Raw genomic sequence first — 17870 nt, forward strand, 5'->3', positions numbered from 1 at the left:
TAACATATTTGTTACTTTGTACCCAGTAACAAGACAAGAAGACTACGAATAAGCAACCAGGACCAACTTTGTGGTGCTAAGCGAATGGATTTTATTTACACATCTAGTCACCCATTGCTCCATGTGTGGTACAAAAATAAAAGAAATCAATGTGAACATGTGAATTTTGACAGAACAAGAATGTTTACACCCTATTTTAAAATCATTGTTCCAGGTATATAAACTTTGCCTACGAAACAAGTGTGTTACTATATCACGTGCTATGTGCTTTCATAGTTGGGCTACAGTGCAGAACCTGATTTTAAAGGTGCCCCACAGAGTTTTCTTGTAATCTATATTCAATGCAAAGAACATCATTAGTTCACACTGTTAAAATCCTCGAGCTTCACCACATGTGTCACATGTATTCATTTCCTTGCAAAGCTAAATACAATTTCCTGAACCTGAATATTTTCATATTTGGTGAGAAAATTTGGAATAAGCTCAGATCAGAACAGCACGACACGATCTGGACTTGCAGTTTTTATGATGTGCGCACATTTCTACACATTTATTAATAAATGCATGTTACAGTTCTGGATTCATAGATACACATGCTAATTTGGCTAATATACAAGTACATGTAAGCCATCCAGCTCTGCAGTATGATGCTCTTCATCTACTAGATTATTTGTGGAAAACAAATGATTTGGCACATAATTCTGTTCATTGGCACCTTTAAATATCTCTATAGTGAAAAGTCTTCAGAAAGCAAAGGCTTCATGTAGTTAGTGACATTAACATTTGGAACTACTACTGAAAACCGATATAAAAGCATATGGTTCAATGTAAACATTCGGCTGTGTTCAAACAGCTAAATTAAAGGGTTAGAAACGCAATCAAATGATCACAAGAACTGAAAAGTTGAGTGTCACCAGAAAGGCTTACATCAGTGTTCATGTACTGTGTAGCTATCTACAATCTCTACAGAACAACTCGTTTCTGATTTTACTACAGAAACGGTTCACCTTCCCATTTTATTTGCTTCACTTCTTAAATCTGTTTTCCACTTGGTGCCTGTGAGTCAAAGACAGTTGTCCAAATTACGTAACATACAGGAAAGATGCTTTTCTTTTATGTACTTTCAAACATACAGTGATAAACATCGGTGGATAAGATTAAAATGGCAAAGTTGCTCTACAGTGATTCCTTATAAAGAGGAGTTTACTTCGGGTGGATGTGGAGACCAGCTGCTGTGGTAATGTACATACATTTGTGTGCAAGTGTCAAACATTCAGAATGTTAGCTGCAATGTAAAGTTGTAATCCTTAACTTTTTAGTGACATCAGATTCTGATTGTACCCAAACCAAAAACTGCCCATTTATTGCATTATCAGTAATTTGTGGTAACATCCACACATTAAAATGTGTTACCAGATTCAAAGTGGTCACACATTAAAGGGATTAAATATCCAGGGTTAGTGTCACCTTCCAAGTAAAAGCAATGATACCCAAAGAGTTGATGCTGAAATGCAGGAAAGCTTTAATGTGAACTGTTTGCTGCAGTTCAGCAGGAAAAAATATTTATGTCCACCAACAGAACATTTCCTGCATTTTGTACTGCAGCTTAAGATTTACATCTCACAGGGGGGACCAAACGTGCACAATATCTGTGAAAAAAAACATCACTGAGTGAACAATGCAAATGTGTTTGTCTGTAGCGTAAGCAGCTCCATCAGCTTCAGCCAGGACAGGAATGTTATGGATTACAACTTTACGGACTAAAGGTAACGGTAGATCAGCACAGCTTCACTAATACAAATGTGCATTGTGTTTAATTCTTGATCTCCAGGATGGAAGGATTGTGGTCGAGAATGGCCAAAATGATTTTGTCCATGTACTGCCTCAGACGCAGGTTGATCTCCTCCTGCTCCTTCAAAGCATCCACAAGCTGAGCGAGAAGAGGAATGCATTACAAGCGCAGTTATATCAAGAATAACCATTTCATCCAACCAGCAGTAACAGACCAACCTCATCTCTGGAAGCGTTGTCAATCTCAGCTGCCAGGCACTGGGCCTTGGTTTGACAGGAGAACAGGTTCTTGGCCTCGTACAAGCTCAGACTGAGAATCTGAGCGTTCAGGTCGTCGTTTTGATCGCGCAGCTTGTGGTTCTCCTACAGACACAAAGGACCCGGTCCTGACTCGATGTGTGTGTGAATTTGAGAAAGCAGTGAGCTTGAAAAATCTCACAAATATAACCGAGCCATATCCATTACATGTGATTAGGATTGCCTGCCTTTGACTGTGGGTGTATGTCTCACTCTCCCTCCAAACATCACATACACTTGGGTTTCTCTTCAATTTTTCTGAGTTGAAAGGAAGATTTTTACTTCATGAAAATATTGTTTTAATGATTTAATCAAGTATGAAACCACCGCTGGCCAATGCCAGTTTGGCAAAACTGGGTATTAACAGGGAAATGCAGGGTAGCCCAAATGAATGGTCATTACCAGTGATGGGAATAATGGCGTTAAAAGTAACGGTGTTACTTTTTTCAGTAACCATTTTTCAACACAGACTGTTGAAGCTGTCTTCAGCTTACTGGGAGATATGGGGGGGGGGGGGGGGGAACAATCGCACAGGTACTGCTGATTGGCTGAGAAAGAATAGAGTAGTCATGGTTAAACCAATCACATGACCAATTTAAGATGACATAGCAAATCCCAGTTAGTGTGTAGTGTAGTGGATAGTTTTGCTGTGTGTGTCAGAACAATGAGTTGCTGCCATAAAGCCACCAAAGGCAGATAACAGTATAAACGCTGTCTCCAGGTAGAAAACGGGACGAGTGATACACCTGTTGTCAGGCCTGCAGGTATCAGGCCTGTGATGTTCTCCTTTATCTCATGGTGGACAGAAATTATTTTTGCACAAATAGTTTGTGTGGCATCTAGATTGATGTAGAACACCTGATTGTTCTGTAAATAGTTTGAAATGGTTAATTTTTTTTTAGGTAAATAGCTGCATACAACTTTGTGGTTTGCAAAACTTGTGCATAGATTTGTAAAGTTTACAATGTATATTTGCATTTCAAATTATGAAAATGATTCGTTTGTGGTTGCTACAGTAAAAAAATGCAACTTTTTTTCTACTCTGTTTTTTGTCTGATTTCGGATCAATTGTGCTAATGCAGTATTTCAAAATGAAAAAACAAACAAACTGTAAATTCAGACATGTGAGGTTGTGCTGAAAAGAACGATACCAAACAAGGCGAGGTAAACACTTTTTAAAGCGGTAAAATCAAAAGTAGTCAAAAACAGCCACCCCAGAGGGTTAACCATAACGCAATAGTTACTTTTCCTAGTAATTAGTTACTTTTATAATATTGTAACTAAGTTACTAGTTACTTCTTCAAAAAAGTAACTACAACTAATTACTTTTTCAAAGTAACTTGCCCAACACTGGAGATTACCCTGTGACTGTTGGGAAGAGAAAAACAGACAAGGACACAACAGAGAGCATTTCTGACCTGACAAAGCGCCTTTGGGCTTGCTGTGGACTTTACAACTAAAGACTAATATTTGGCTTCTCTGCAGCTCAACATAAACATAAAAGTTTGAAACCGAAATTGATGTGAGAGCAGTTACGAAATGGAGCGCACGTTACAGGTGGTCAGAATGGGACTTTTACACAGCAAAGTAAAGTTAGCAGGACTGAGCGATCCATCAGTGTATCAACACAGGTTTGGGAGTTCTACTTCAGTATGCTACTTCCCAATACACATTAACGGGGCTCAAGCAGCTCCTTGTTTGGATATATGCATGTTTCAAGAATTTATTTTTTGTGTGGATTAAATAGAAATAAATGAAATGACACAAATCTGACCATTGTGGAATTAAAAGTAGAAGAGAAAGTCTTTTCTGCAATGAGGAAGAACAAGGATGAGTGTGTTCTGTGTGGACCTGTTTCAGTCTCTTCACTTCATGTTCCATTTCCATCTCCCTGGTTTTGGCGTTAAACTCAGACAGCCCCTTGCCTTTCCCAGGATGTTCCATCTCCAGTTTAAACAACTGCAGATACTCGAGCTCCCGACGGAGATCATCAATCAGCTGCAGACAAAACAGTCGGTCAAACAACTCTAACATGTTCCACATTAACCTTTTCTTATCTTACCTGGTGACTACAGTGGGAAATGAAGTTATTTTCATAGAAATGATTGCCTGGGAGGAGTGTCTCACCTCCTGCATGGACTCTTTTTCCTTCTGAAACTCGTGGCGGTTTTGCCAGAGCTTGTCCATTATCTTCCTGTACAGGTCCATCTCATCTTTCAGCCTCAAACTAGTGTCCTCCAGTTTGTCTGTCACCCTCTGCTTCTCCTGCAAAATACACAAGTCAGGAAACAGTGGCTGAGAAAAAGAAACACTCATGTTTTTATGATATATGTAGGAAAATTCGCAACATTTGAGATATGGAAACCTAGCAGCAACCAAGATGAGTACAGACAAACTAAAAGAAAAAAGCTTGTCAAGGTGAAACTACTCATGAAGTTTATATAAAATAATAAAAGGATTACATCATGATGACACAGGAAGATACTTCAGCATACCTGATCCATTTTTTCAGTCTGAGACTTGAGTCTGCACACATTCAACTTCATCTCTGTATTCTCTTCTTCTAACTGCTGTAACCTTAGGGTGAACAAACGCAAACAGCTTTAGTTTGGTATCACAGGTACCCCAGTGAACTTTAACCTCCTAAGACCTGAACTCTTTCATGGCATGCATTTTCAATTTCTCTTTGCTATTTGGGCTGATTGAGACCTGATGAATATAAAAAGAATTACCTGTTTTGTATTGTTTTTTACCAGATTTTTGTTTCTGAGAAAAATGAGATCCAAAAATGAGGACATTTGTTTTAAATGTTGATAGAAGTGGCAGTATAATGTCCCTGTAAGCGGATATTAGGCCCTTGTAGAGCACAAGGGCTCTACAAGGGCCTGACAACCCAAAATGTGATGTCCACATATATGGACGCCAGGCCCTAGGAGGTTAAAAGACATGAGTAAGGCTTGGTGTTTTTAAAGTGCCAGAACGCTGACCGTCTTTGATCAGCACAGCAGCTTGTAAATTTGCGCTGCACATTTCCTTATTTCCTGTCTTAATAGCAGGCAACGGCAGGGTAACAAGGCTAACAGCAGTTTCATTTCATGAGACCTACAGCCAATCAGTGTCTGTGGTAGTTTATGGTTACAGAATGCCTGCCTTAACAGCAGATGTGTAGTTGATCTTGTATCAGAGCCAAATCTAGCACCAGCCTGTTTAGGAGTTGGATTATGGGGGAAACTTCCCTTCAGGTAAATTGCTGGTTAGTTTACCTGTTACAGAGCAGCTCTATCTCTGTGTTTCTATCTCTCTCCATCTTGGTGTAAGCCTCCCGGTGTTTCTTCACCTCTTCTTTGAGACTCTCTGCAGACTTTGTCTCTGCATCCTTCACCTGCTCCTCTAGCTCATGAACCCTTGGAAGCAAAAACACAGAGGTCATTCAGACTGGTACAGACTAGTCAGCTAGAACCAAAATGCTGCACAGGTTTATATAAGATCTATGGACTAATTCACATCACATATATCTCATATCTGCACCACTTGTAAAGAATGATCAAACAGGTGCAATTAATGTTATTTGTATGAAAATAAACACCACGCCTTTTTGTACAGGAACCAAACCCAGCCAAAGCACCCACTCAGCTCAAGTATTCTTACCTGTGCACAAGGTGGGTGTTGTCATGCTTGAGTTTAGACTTGAGGTCATTGTTGGCCAGACTGTCACTTTCCAGTTCGGTCACCTTTTTCTCCAGGTAGCTGACCTGAGTGACACATCACACAGGTAAGGCCTAAAGGTTAAAGAGCATCTTCTTCATTTGCATACAGACATTCCCAGTATGCCTCTACACAGCTCGTTGTTAACAGGAGATTAATCGCCCGTTTTAAATTGATCCATCCTCCTACACACTAACACTATTTTCCCCACCTCACAGACTTCAATTTATTTCAGCATTGTTTTTATTTTTCATTAGCTAAAACGAGGCTGCTGCTTCACCAGTTAGACTCTTAGTTTGTGACAGTAGTCCTTGTTCTGCTCTGGAGATGTGCTATGAGCTAGAGGATCATCCAGCAGGTGAAGATTATTATGTGTTTACTTTCTCTGTGATGTCAAGGTCACAGGAGTCGATACTGTCTGTGAACAGATCCTCTGTGCTGCTGCCCTGACTGGACCCAAACACGCTGTGATTGGCCTGGAACAGCTGACTGCAGGGAGAGAGAAAACACCCGAGAAACAGGAGACATCATATTTACACTGCATAAACATGTAAATCCTGTATATGCTTTGCATTAGTGTCCACTACCACCATGTTCTTCAGTGGCTGCATTTTTTATATTGTAACGAGAAAGATGCCAAAACTAAGCAACAGTTTATGATATCTACAGTGCACAGATGATTTAGAGCAGCAAGAATTTAAAAAGGCGCTTTGTAAGAACGTCAGGTCACTCACCGTCCAAATGCCGTGCTGGAAATCTTCCTGTTAGGACTGAAAAAACAGGAGAGGAACCGAGTCACACATACTGACAGTAACACAGGCTTCAACTATCCATTTTAATAATCCAAAAGCCTTTGCTACAACTCTATTTGCTGGTAGTAAAATTAGTGCAATGACACCTCTGCTTTCATTCACACAGTGGTTTCAAACAATGTTCTTCTGTGGTTGCCATACGATACAGTTTTAACCACAGTCAGTGTTCTTGTTTCAGCTGTATTGCTGTTCGCACACAAGACACAAAAACTCACAACCAGTCATCCCGCCACATTGGGATACAGTTGCTATAGCAACAACTCGAGCTCACCCTTTGATGTGGATGCAGCATCTGATGCCAAGAATGAATAAGAGGGGATTTAGCTGGATGGCTAAGACAGCTAATCCAAGCTTTGTGACATTAGGGCGATGCTGAGGCAGCAAGAGTCATTACCATTACCAATAGCTCCAAAAAAATAGATAACTGTACGAATGTGCTATACTGACTGGTAAATTAAAGCTTGATCTTTTAGGCTAAGCTCTCTCCTCCCTGCCTGCATTAGCACTGATGCTACACCATCAGTCTTACGAACAAGACTGCAGCGTACTTGAAACATCTCTATCTAATCCCAGAGGGTCGAATCCACCGTTTTCTCACTGAAAATGAAGGCCTCATACTCGGAAGTGCTTCCCTGTCTTGAAAGGGTAATCAGGTGTTCCACGGTTAGCATGGTAGCCACGTTGGTCCTCTTGGACCCGGGGCTCAAGAATGAGTAGTGTGATACCCCAATGATGAACACACACCATTTTTTCTTTTTTAAAAATCTGAAATTCATTCAGTCTTAGGATGAAGACAGTTCCAGGTCACTCCCAGAAATGAACATCAGTGAATGTGTGCTCCACCTGTTGGCCTTGAGGTTTCTCAGTCGAGCCTCCAAGTCATTGAGTAGATTCACTTTCTTGCAGCACTGCGAACAGTAGATGTCCAGCAGCTCACTGTTATACAGCTGCCGCATCTTTTGAGGGGTGTGGCCAGCACTGGAATTATAAAGAATGAATTGATTAATGTCCACATATATAATCAAATATAAATAAGCATGTCTGAAAAAGTGAAAGTCAGCTTCTTGCTGTTAGCTATAGATATTTGCAATGTCTGCAGAGCACATTGGCATGCGTCAATGAAATGTCTTCCAGTCTCTACTTCATAGGTGTCAAACTGCGGCCCGCGGGCCAAATTTGGTCCGCAGCCTAATTACATTTGGCCCGTGAAGCCATACCAAAAATACTATCAGAGCTGGCCTACTGGTATTATACAGCTAATATATATATTGTTTAGTATTAAGCTTTGCTTGTTCCATATTCAGTTTTTCAGCAAAACGTGTTTGAGTCCATAAGAAAAGATTCATTCTTAAATCTGGAGGAATAAATATATTTCAATAAATATTAACGTTAGCCCGCGACTTTGTTCCAGTTTTGAACTTTGGCCCACTGTGTATTTGAGTTTGACACCCCTGCTCTACTTTTTCAAGCCATGGTTCAGAAAACTTGCAGTACTGTCTAAAACAATGCACTGCATTCAAATCAAACAGGCCCATTGTTAACAGCCCTGTGCTTTTCTCTTTAGGACAAGCAAACAGCCAAAAAGTCTGATTTGTCTTTTTCTGCATGAAAACTGGGTCTTAAGATATGTTTGTATGTAATTCTGCGTGTGCATACGATTAAGGGAGTGCTTCCTTCTCATCAGACACCAACCTGGAGGGAAGCGAGGATCCAAGATCTGAGAAACCATTTGTTCGTGTTTCTTCTTCAGGGCAAGGGCTGCTGGGAGTAAAATCTACATCCTCCCCTTCACCGTAGTCTTCAAACTGCTCCTCTCTAGAGATGACGGGCGCAGACGCTGAGCCAATCAGGCGGCTAGGGTTGCATTCCAAAACAAAACAATTAAAGGGGAAAAAAACAAACCCACAATCAAAAGAAATTCTAAGTCTTCCTAAAGTCCCAACTCAGACTGGTTATGACTGACCTGCGTTGCCGTGTTGGGTGAAGCGAGTCAGAGCTGTTGCCATTTTCAGTGCTGCTGTCCATGTCGCACTCGCCATCAGCACACGTGCTTTCCTGGTAGGACCGTGTACACATGATAATTGGAGGACCAAGCTTTGCCTCACCATTCTGAACATACAAGAAAAATTATGTGAATTAGGATTAAAAATCGAACTTTACAGGACTTCAGAAATAGAAGTAACAGTCACATTAGACACTTCAACACAAGGCATCGCTTCAACAGGACAAATTGAATTATAAGTTAACTTTACTTTTTTTTTTCAATTTCAAAGCAGAAACCCTTGAGTTCAAAATCACATCATCACACAGAGATGTTTACTAAAATCACATGTAAACAGTTATTCAAAGAGCAGCTAAAATCATGCATGAGATACAAGTCCGATACAGTGCCTAGTCACTGATTACACTGAACAACGGATCATCAGCATCTTAATATATAGTTCTTAGAAATATACATTTCAAATAAAAAATGCGAAGATTATAATCTTGCTTACAAGGAAACTGTCATGAACCACTGTGTGTAAAAACACAAAAGGTGAAGAGGGGCGATGAAAACAGCTGGGGAACAAAACACAGCTGAGAATAATCAGGTAATAAGAGAGGCAGGAAAACTGAACCTTTCAAAGTAAAGGCAGGAAGTAGCTAAAGGAAGAAAACAGGCCAAAATACACACACAATAAAGTAACAAAAGGGAAAGACAACTAGATATAAGACACGAGGAGCCAAAATAAGCTCAGGGTCACCAGTAACTAAAAATTAAGGCAAAAATGACAAGACTTAAATTACAAAGGAATTAACAGCAACAACACAAACAGAAAACTAAATACTATCAATAAAAACTCAAACTAGAAAGAATCCCACTGCATTTAGACGAATCCAGCAATAAGATCCAGGAATGTCAGCCTACATTTATTAAAAGGCTATTTAGAGAAATCAGTCTTGCCTTCCTGTGCTTATTTTAGCAGATTTAATCAAACAATGAAGTTTTAAGGGTTAAACCACAGTTTAAATAGAAATTTAAAAATGTTTCTGCTTGTAATCTACTGTTGTTTCAATACCCCATCACATACTAACTGTATGAGACGTACAAACTCAAAGAATTTCAGATGTTTAAGTTTGATCTCAAGATATTTAAGATGACTTTAATTGTCCAAACATTGGATATTACTAACAATATCCAATGTTTGGACCTTTGTGATTAGCATTAAGGTTAGCTTTAGGTGTGAGCCAAACATTTTCCCCAGAAATCACTAAAGCAAAGAGGGGAGTTTAAATCAGCGACACAAAGCGACGGCTTTAAGAGAGAAACAGCAGTACAGCTGGTATTCTGACCTGCTCTCATGATTTGAACAGAATATGATGAAGTTGTATTTGAGGTAGTGTCTTGGGCTGATTTATCATGTGGGAGTTAGCGTGCCCCAGATAGTATATTATTAATAAATCATGCTGCTGTCTGGCTTAACCCCACTGTAGTACCATGACAAGGTCACACCCAAGCGCTCTTTCACACACACAAAGTCAAGTTTCTCATCATTACCAGTAAAAGCAGTGGCTCCATACTCTGTTCTTACTTAGGATTCTGCTGGATTGTGGATGTTCACATATAAAGACACAAGACAGACATAATATGGCATCTGAGGGACTGCTACCCACCTTTCACTCATTAATTAAACACATTTTTGTCTGTGATGAAGGGGTGTGGGAGCATATGTATATATATTTATATATATACACACACAAAATAACATAATATATCCCAATTCATCCACACACAGAAACGCCACATAAAATGAAAAACAACTTTAAGCTTTGTGCCAGTCTGTGTGCTTTTCCTTTATTGGACTAATCTTCTCTTTCAAAAAGTTAGAAATCAGTTAGTCTGACACATTCGTGCAACTTACCAAATAAGTGTGGACACCATCTCACTCATCTCCAATACAAAGTCACAAATCACACTAATGAGTGTGTACGTGTGAATGCATCTGCTGTGGTGGAGCTAAAAACAAAAATCTACTGTATTCCCAATGCCTGAAGGCTCAGTGTCCTCAGAGCTTAGACACAAATAAATACGACTGCAGCTCCAGCAGTAATGTAGAAAGCACAGCGAAGCTTTAGCTGGGACAAAACCACACCTCGGCTCTCTCGCTCTCTCTCGCTCTCCGTCTCGCTCTTGTCTCGCTCATCCTCTTGTTGCTAAGCAACGATCCAGTTAGGCTAATCTCTATGAGGGACATAATCAGCCACGCACAGCAACATACATTTCACACAGTAAATTTATGATACAAAAATAATTGAGATATATTTAAGGTAGTACACATGCTAGGAACCAGCAGCATCTTCAGAGCTGTATGGAAGCCCAGCAGTACAGGTTTATATAAAAAAAATTGTTTCTGAAAAGTCAGTCACTATATCACATTTTTGACACTTAAACTCTGGTGTTTAGGTAAGAAATCAGTGCCTCGTGATTTTCATTTATTATGAATATAAATCTAAACCTTGAGAAACACTGTTCTAAATGAACAGTTATCGATGATCTTAGCTTCACTGCTGAATTATTGCTGTTTCACTCCATGTAAACAATGTCCACTTTCACTCTGACATCTGAGTTTACAAAAACTTTAAAAAGTGTCTTTAAAATAATTTGCAGAATTAACGGAGACGTTTCAGGGTGTGTTTTCACATCATGCCACAGAATTATGTGCACCATTGAAGATCCAATCACCTGGTATATATAGCCATTGTCTGTGACAGATGGCTGGCTGGAGGCATGGCTGCGAGGACCCACGGTCATCTTCATTATTTCTTCACAACCTAGGAGGACAAGTGTGGGGAGGAAAGTAAATAATAAGAGGGGAAATAACATAAGCAGATGTTTCCTCTGTAATAAAACCAGTAAGAATATTTGTTGTAATTTGAGCTACGTGAATAAAGTGGTATCATCTTCAATGTTTACATGTTTCATTTTATAATATCCAAACTCTTTTTGTCATTTTCAAGGTAAAATGGGCCATGTAGCATTAGAAGAAGAGTATGGAGCAGATTGTTTCCATTCTGACAGTTACATGAAAGTGCTGACAACACTATGATGTCTGTATAAACAACACAAGTGTGAGGTCAGCAGATGTTTGTCTTAGCTTAGCAAGAAAACTAAATAGTAGAAAACAGTTTACCGAGCTTTAACTAAATGTGACAAGGTTACAAAGTTACAAAGCTCACACATCTTCTCATGACAGAGAGCAGGACAATCAAAGTCCATGTCTCACCTTTGATAGCAAACACTCCGTGGCAAAAGTCTTTGAAGTTGATTTTCCCATGAGCGTTAGGATCCAGGTACCTTGTCAACTTCTTCACCTGCAAGACACAAAAGTAAAGTCAGCCTTTTCTAAAGGAAACCCGCTTTAATAAAAACACAGAAGGTAACTCGTACCCTTGTTAACTGACATCAGCAAAAATCTTAAAGGTGTGCATAGAAAAATATTAGACGATTCACACAAGTACATCAACCACGTTTTACTGTTAGAGGCGTCTGAAGAGACACCAGGGTCCAGGTTCACAAAGACTGCCTGTAACTACGGATTACATAAACCAAACAGCCGACTTCACAAAGAACTCCAGATTTATCCTACTTTTCTGGAAAAAGTGGCAGACTGAATAAAAAGTATCGAGTCCCTGTTTTCCCCTCCAGAAGATGCCAGCCACGGTAAAGTAGGAAACATCCTATTGCATAAAATTAATAATAAACTGCACAGCTATTACTGATGTCCTTAGATTAGGGCTGTTTTTTTTTTGTTTTTTTTTATCTTCATACATCAAAATGGAACTTAAAACACTTTTTTTCTATTTATTTGTATCTACATTACTGAAAAAAATAAAAAATATAAAAATTTTATGAAAATAATTGAAAATCTATGTTGTAAAGGAAAAATTTCCTGGAAAAAAGAAATTATCTGGGATGTTTATCCTAGTATGCAACAATGAGTACTCTGACAGTACTACTACTACTACCCTGATATAGACTGTCAGATGTCAGAGTGGCCCCTTGGAGGCTCAAATGGAGTGAGACAACTCTGACAACTAAAATCTAAAATGTGACAAATTTGTAGTTTTATTTGTAAAAGTAAAGAAGCTTTTAGGATCGCTGTTCTGTTGACACAAAGATGAAATAAGTCAAAAGAGGATTATAGCTCCGGGTCTGGAAAGTGGTGGAACTACTCTGTGACACAGGCTTTGATCTTGCTCTCAGCTTTCTCAGTGAGGATAAAAAAGATGAAAATAACCAGTTAAGAGCTGAGGGTATACTGTGGGACAAGTTGTGTTATGTCAGCATCTATAGAAGCACAAACGGACACGTCCTGGAGTTCAGTGTCACGTTATCACAGAGGATTAAATGTAAACGTCAGCAGCTGTCTACCTGGTTTGACTTCAAAAACCTGAAGACTCTTTAATGTCACACGAGCAGAAACCAGACACTACAAACCTCTTACAGCATTAGAATTCATGAGAGGTTCTCTTGGGTCCTCATTTTCAACTTTAATCCAAAAGACAAAAAAGGTCCATCCAATGCCAACAAAACTCAATGCATGTATATAATAAAACCATGACAACAGTATTTTGTACAAAACCAGAAAGTAGCGCCACTGTGGATCTGACACTCACAGGACGGTTAGACAGGAGAGAGCTTCAGGAACAAATACTCAAAACAGAAATACAGACTGCAGCCAACAGAGCACACTAGAAATGCAGCCCACTAACTTACTTTGGCATCTTTAAATTACGGTTAAAACTCTTTTTTTTCCTTTTTTTTTAAATTAGGTGTTTTTTCTATGTAGCATCAGAAAAATGTGAGGAAAGTTAGATCGAGACCACAAACCTGACACAATTATCAATAATTTAATTTTACCTCAGGGTAACGAGACTGCTGCAAGCTCAAACTAATAACAAGAACAAAGGAAGACAACGAGAGGCTACTGGGGAACCAAGTCCACACAAATATAGCACCTCATTGTACTTATACAGGTACCTCGATCTGTCACTAGGTACAGAGGGGCACTGCTACTAGGGGCGCTTTTAGCTTCGCTTCCTGTACCTTACAAAGATAAGTTTTCATTCGTGTACCTTCATACAGTACTACAGGGTACATTAAAATAGTGCAAACGTGCAAAATATAAAAAAGTAAGAGAGATGAAAATGGAAATATACAGCTCAGAGTGCTGAAACATTTCATATCATGTTTTTACAAAGACTATAAAATGTAGTATTGTATTCAATGGTTAAAGAAAAGTACAAGAAGCTAATAAACTAAAAGGATTCATATTACGTTTATGGATGCTGCTTTTAATTTCCCCAAATAAAAGCTCTGAGTGGAGTGTTCTTTGCCAGCCAGCTCTCATATCTCAGATTTTGTGTTTCACAAACATTTAACAACACAGTACATCAGCGGTAGACCTTTCCAATTGGTCTGAAAATAGTTTTTACCATACAGTGAGAAGATAATTCTGCCAAAGGGGAAAACAACAATGATTCAGTGTCAGGCTTTCAGCCAGGAAACGTATTAGACCCAGCGACTGCGACAAGAGGGATTCTGTGCTAATAAATGTCGCACTTGTTTCACATAGTGGTGTCCATCTACTTAACATGAAATGTGCAACGCTTCAGAGAACAGTGAGAGGAGGGAAGAAAGTAACGTCTAAATATAGAATAGAGAGCTCACCAGATCCCAGTTGGCCGTGTCCACATTAAAGTGATGAATAGTTTAGTCTGCCATGTTGAGTGGACATAGATGAAAAGATATCAGGTGTTTTCGTATGTATAAAAAGAAATCAACAGCAATGAAGTATTGGTGGCCTATGTATTAAAATGAGCATGTTTTTCACATATTGCATTGAAAAGAATAAACCAATCATTTTGGGTCATGCTGAATAAAACATGAAGTTCATTTTGTAAATTCTGATCATTCTAATTGTCAAAAAGAGGATAACTGGAGTATATTCAATTACATATCATTAACCAAAGCATGCATAATCTTACTAAGAGCGATCTCTCACTCATCACGTCTATTTTTCAAAGACCAAAGTGGCGATGACAGAAATGCTCATCTTTAGTAGCAACTGAGCATAAATCCTACATTGTACCTGAGAGTTGTTGCTGATCATGTGCATTACTTTATGAGCAGCAGAATGCAACACAAGTCACAAATTTCAAACTGGTTTCTTGAACATGACAGGGAGTTTATTGCACTTAAATGGCCTACACCGTCACCAGATATCAGTCCAATAGAGCGTGGGATGGGGTGGAATAGGGGATCTGTAGCAACTGTGTGATATTATCATGTCAACATGGAGTTTCCTGCACCTTGATAATTCTATGCCATGCAGGATTACGGGAGTTCTGAAGGCAAAATGACATCCAACCCAGTAGTAACGAGGTATAGCTAATAAAGAGGCATGCAGGTGTATGGTCGAAATGAGCACAATAGGATTTGTTTATTTTAGATGATAAAATATAAAAATGTACATCTTTAGCAGTAAATTTCTACACAAAACATACAGAAATATGTCTTCAAAAATATGATGAAATAATACAGGATGTGTGTATAACCCACGATCCACAGACGCTGCTGGAACAAACAGAAATGCAGAGCTGCTGGTGTTCTCCTGAGTTGTTTTGAGCAGCTGAGCAGATCATTTAATTACTTAATAATCAACCAATCCACTTGCGGAGATCTAGTGAAGCTCCCGTTCCCATGGAGACAAAGCACAGAGATGAGTGGAAGTGCACGAGGGGAGGAGCGACATGAGGAAGTAGCTTCATTTTAGCATGGCTGAGCTATTTTTAGTGATGTGTCCTGGGTTTTCAGCCGCTGTTGCACTTTAAAGCAAACTCCACAGTCACAAGCAGACATCACTCCACCTTTTCAAATATGTAAACTCAATCAGCAAAGGACTGGAAACACTTGCAGACTAAGCCCGCTTAAAGTCATCAGTTATTATTTATATAGCTTTCTTATTTATGTAAACCTGAACAACAACAAGCATATTTCTAAATAAATTGAAGATCTACTCTGTGTGTGTGTGTGTGTGTGTGTGTGTGTGTGTGTGTGTGTGTGTGTGTGTGTGTGTGTGTGTGTGTGTGTGTGTGTATATATATATATATAGTTAGGTCCCTGGTTCGGGACTATAGCCCTGCTTGGGGTTATTATCATGGCACACAAAAATCATCATCCAATATGGAAAATTATATAATTCTGCTACAGAAAATATTAAATACTCTTTGATAAAATACTACATCACTTCACATATTTGGGGCTGTAATAAAATGTTACATAGCATCACATTTTTCATTAGCTGCTCCCTGACAGCTCAACGGGTCAGAAGCATGACAAAGATATGGTGCATCTCCAGGATCAACTCTGACCACTGAAGCAAGGCTCATCGATGGTTAATCACGGTAACTATGTGTGGAAATCTACGTGTGGCTCGGCCTTCTGGCATAATCCCCTTAAACACGCTCGTCCCAGGTGTGGACAAACTGTTTAGCTGCAGTGAAGGTTTCAGGGCGACATTTATCACAGTGTTTTAGGAACAACACAAACACGCTGATATCTGATCTTGCACATAGAATGTAAAGCCATTTCACTTTGTATGTTTCTTATCAAGGTTTAAATGACAAATGAAATTCTTCACTCCAGTCTAAACATTCAGACTGGAGAACAAAGCACTGCTCAGGATCCTGCATTTGCCCACTTTCTTCTATTAGTACAGTCAGTATCTAGGATAATATTACAATATTGTACAATACTATGTTTTTAAAATAGCCAAACATGTTTCTTATCCTGACAAAATCAGAGCACCTGTATTAAACAATGTATTTTATGATGCTGCAAAAATCAGATTTCAGAATTGTTTTCCCCCGCACTGACTTTATACAGCCACTGAGACTGATGTATTAGTTAACCCCTATTGGGGAGGGGGGATTACAGAAGACCTTCATCATTGATAAAAGTGTAGCTATAAGCAGTAAAGCTGCATTATTAGGCTTTCTAATTTTACAGAGGCTGTAATGCCCCCATTGTCGTCAGTCTTCAGCTTTCCTAATGTTGTGAGGCTGGAACAGTTTAAGTGAATGGGAAACGCAAGACAAAGCATGTCAGCCACCACCGAGGATGTCAAGTCTCCTGTAGCCTGTCCTATGTCATACCGCAGCAAATAAGCTGCTGGCACCTCTAACACACCTGTGACTGTTAATAAGCAGGACAGGTTGTCTGTTGTTAAAAGCTCCACGTATTACAGATTCACCATATTGGAAACATTATACGAATATGAATGCAGATGTGCTATTTGTCCTTTGTTACCCAGTCCCTTCCAGCCTCTCACCTCGTCTCCTTGACCGAATTGAAGACCGAGGTCCATCAAGTGCTCCACCCGGATGAAGCCGTCAGCATCCTCGTCACAGACGTCGAAAACCTCCTTGAGCCTCCTCAAAAACTGTAGGAGCTGTTCTTGTTCGGGAAAGGCACGTCCTTCCATTATACAGGCTTCGCGCTGCACACACACACAGCTTATATTCTGGTTTTCCTCAATCAAACGGACTGCAAGACACCGACTCCGACGGTCGCCATCACCATCCCAGCCTTCAGCTCCGCCGGACCGACTGGTACCGCTACTGTTATACAAGCAGCACGGCACGCTCAAGAGGCGCGAGGAGTGTCGGAAATACGCGACGACTTACGAGTTCGTCACGAGGCATTACGTCACAGGCCAGTTGCTAATTCATAATCCAGGTGTGCTGTCACTTTCCTCCCGCTTTTGACGACAATGTATAAAATGTATGGAAGCCCAGTTTGGCCAATAATAAAAGAACTATATGACACACAAGATTGAAATACTCAATCATACCATGTAAGACTATTTAGCCTACCACATGAAAACTAAGCAATAAGAATATTTAATTAACATTGGGAAACAAAAAAGTCGACTTAATTTAAACATAAAATTAGTATAAATAGTACAAATTAACATAAATGTTAGCTACTATAACTGAACTCTGAACTAACCACGTCGTAAAAAGAATTTTTAGTATATGACTGACTTCCAGAAAACTGAATAAGAAAACTTAAGAATTAATGTATTATTTGGAAACGGTAATATTTCAAGCGGACAAATACTGCTCAAAAAATTAAAGGAACACATAAATCACCGGTTGGATCTAGATGAATGAAATGTTCACCTTGAAAACCTTCACTGACGTACATTAGGTAATTTGTTG

The 17870-nt window shown here is 39.4% G+C and overlaps 1 protein-coding gene across 2 annotated transcripts; it reads right to left on the bottom strand.

The window, feature by feature from the left end:
• Positions 1-1092: 1092 nt before the first annotated feature.
• Positions 1093-17289, bottom strand: rab11fip4a (RAB11 family interacting protein 4 (class II) a). Of its 2 annotated transcripts, XM_026165949.2 has the most exons (15): positions 16979-17289; positions 11870-11957; positions 11329-11417; positions 8569-8714; positions 8298-8459; positions 7449-7583; positions 6528-6563; positions 6174-6282; positions 5737-5840; positions 5352-5492; positions 4584-4665; positions 4216-4353; positions 3940-4086; positions 2011-2154; positions 1093-1930 (listed from the first exon to the last, which is right to left on the bottom strand). In XM_026165949.2, exons 1-15 carry the CDS (start codon positions 17129-17131, stop codon positions 1814-1816), a joined length of 1791 nt encoding a protein of 596 aa, XP_026021734.1. In that variant the 5' UTR covers positions 17132-17289; the 3' UTR covers positions 1093-1813. The 2 variants fall into 2 exon arrangements, with proteins under 2 accessions (XP_026021734.1, XP_026021735.1); XM_026165950.2 differs by lacking the exons at positions 11329-11417; positions 11870-11957; positions 16979-17289 and adding an exon at positions 9101-9221.
• Positions 17290-17870: the final 581 nt, after the last annotated feature.

The sequence above is a fragment of the Astatotilapia calliptera genome, chromosome 4 (assembly GCF_964374335.1).
Source record: "Astatotilapia calliptera chromosome 4, fAstCal68.1, whole genome shotgun sequence".
Classification (NCBI taxonomy): Eukaryota; Metazoa; Chordata; class Actinopteri; order Cichliformes; family Cichlidae; genus Astatotilapia; species Astatotilapia calliptera.

Bases quoted from the DNA above. Each gene is read 5' to 3' on its own strand.
- rab11fip4a (XM_026165949.2), bottom strand. From the start codon at position 17,131: ATGGAAGGACGTGCCTTTCCCGAACAAGAACAGCTCCTACAGTTTTTG. The intron at 11,418-11,869 runs GTGAGACATGGA...TTGTCCTCCTAG, and splicing joins CGGAGTGTTTGCTATCAAAG to GTTGTGAAGAAATAATGAAG. The intron at 6,564-7,448 runs GTGGAGCACACA...CTGTTTTTTCAG, and splicing joins AGAAACCTCAAGGCCAACAG to TCCTAACAGGAAGATTTCCA.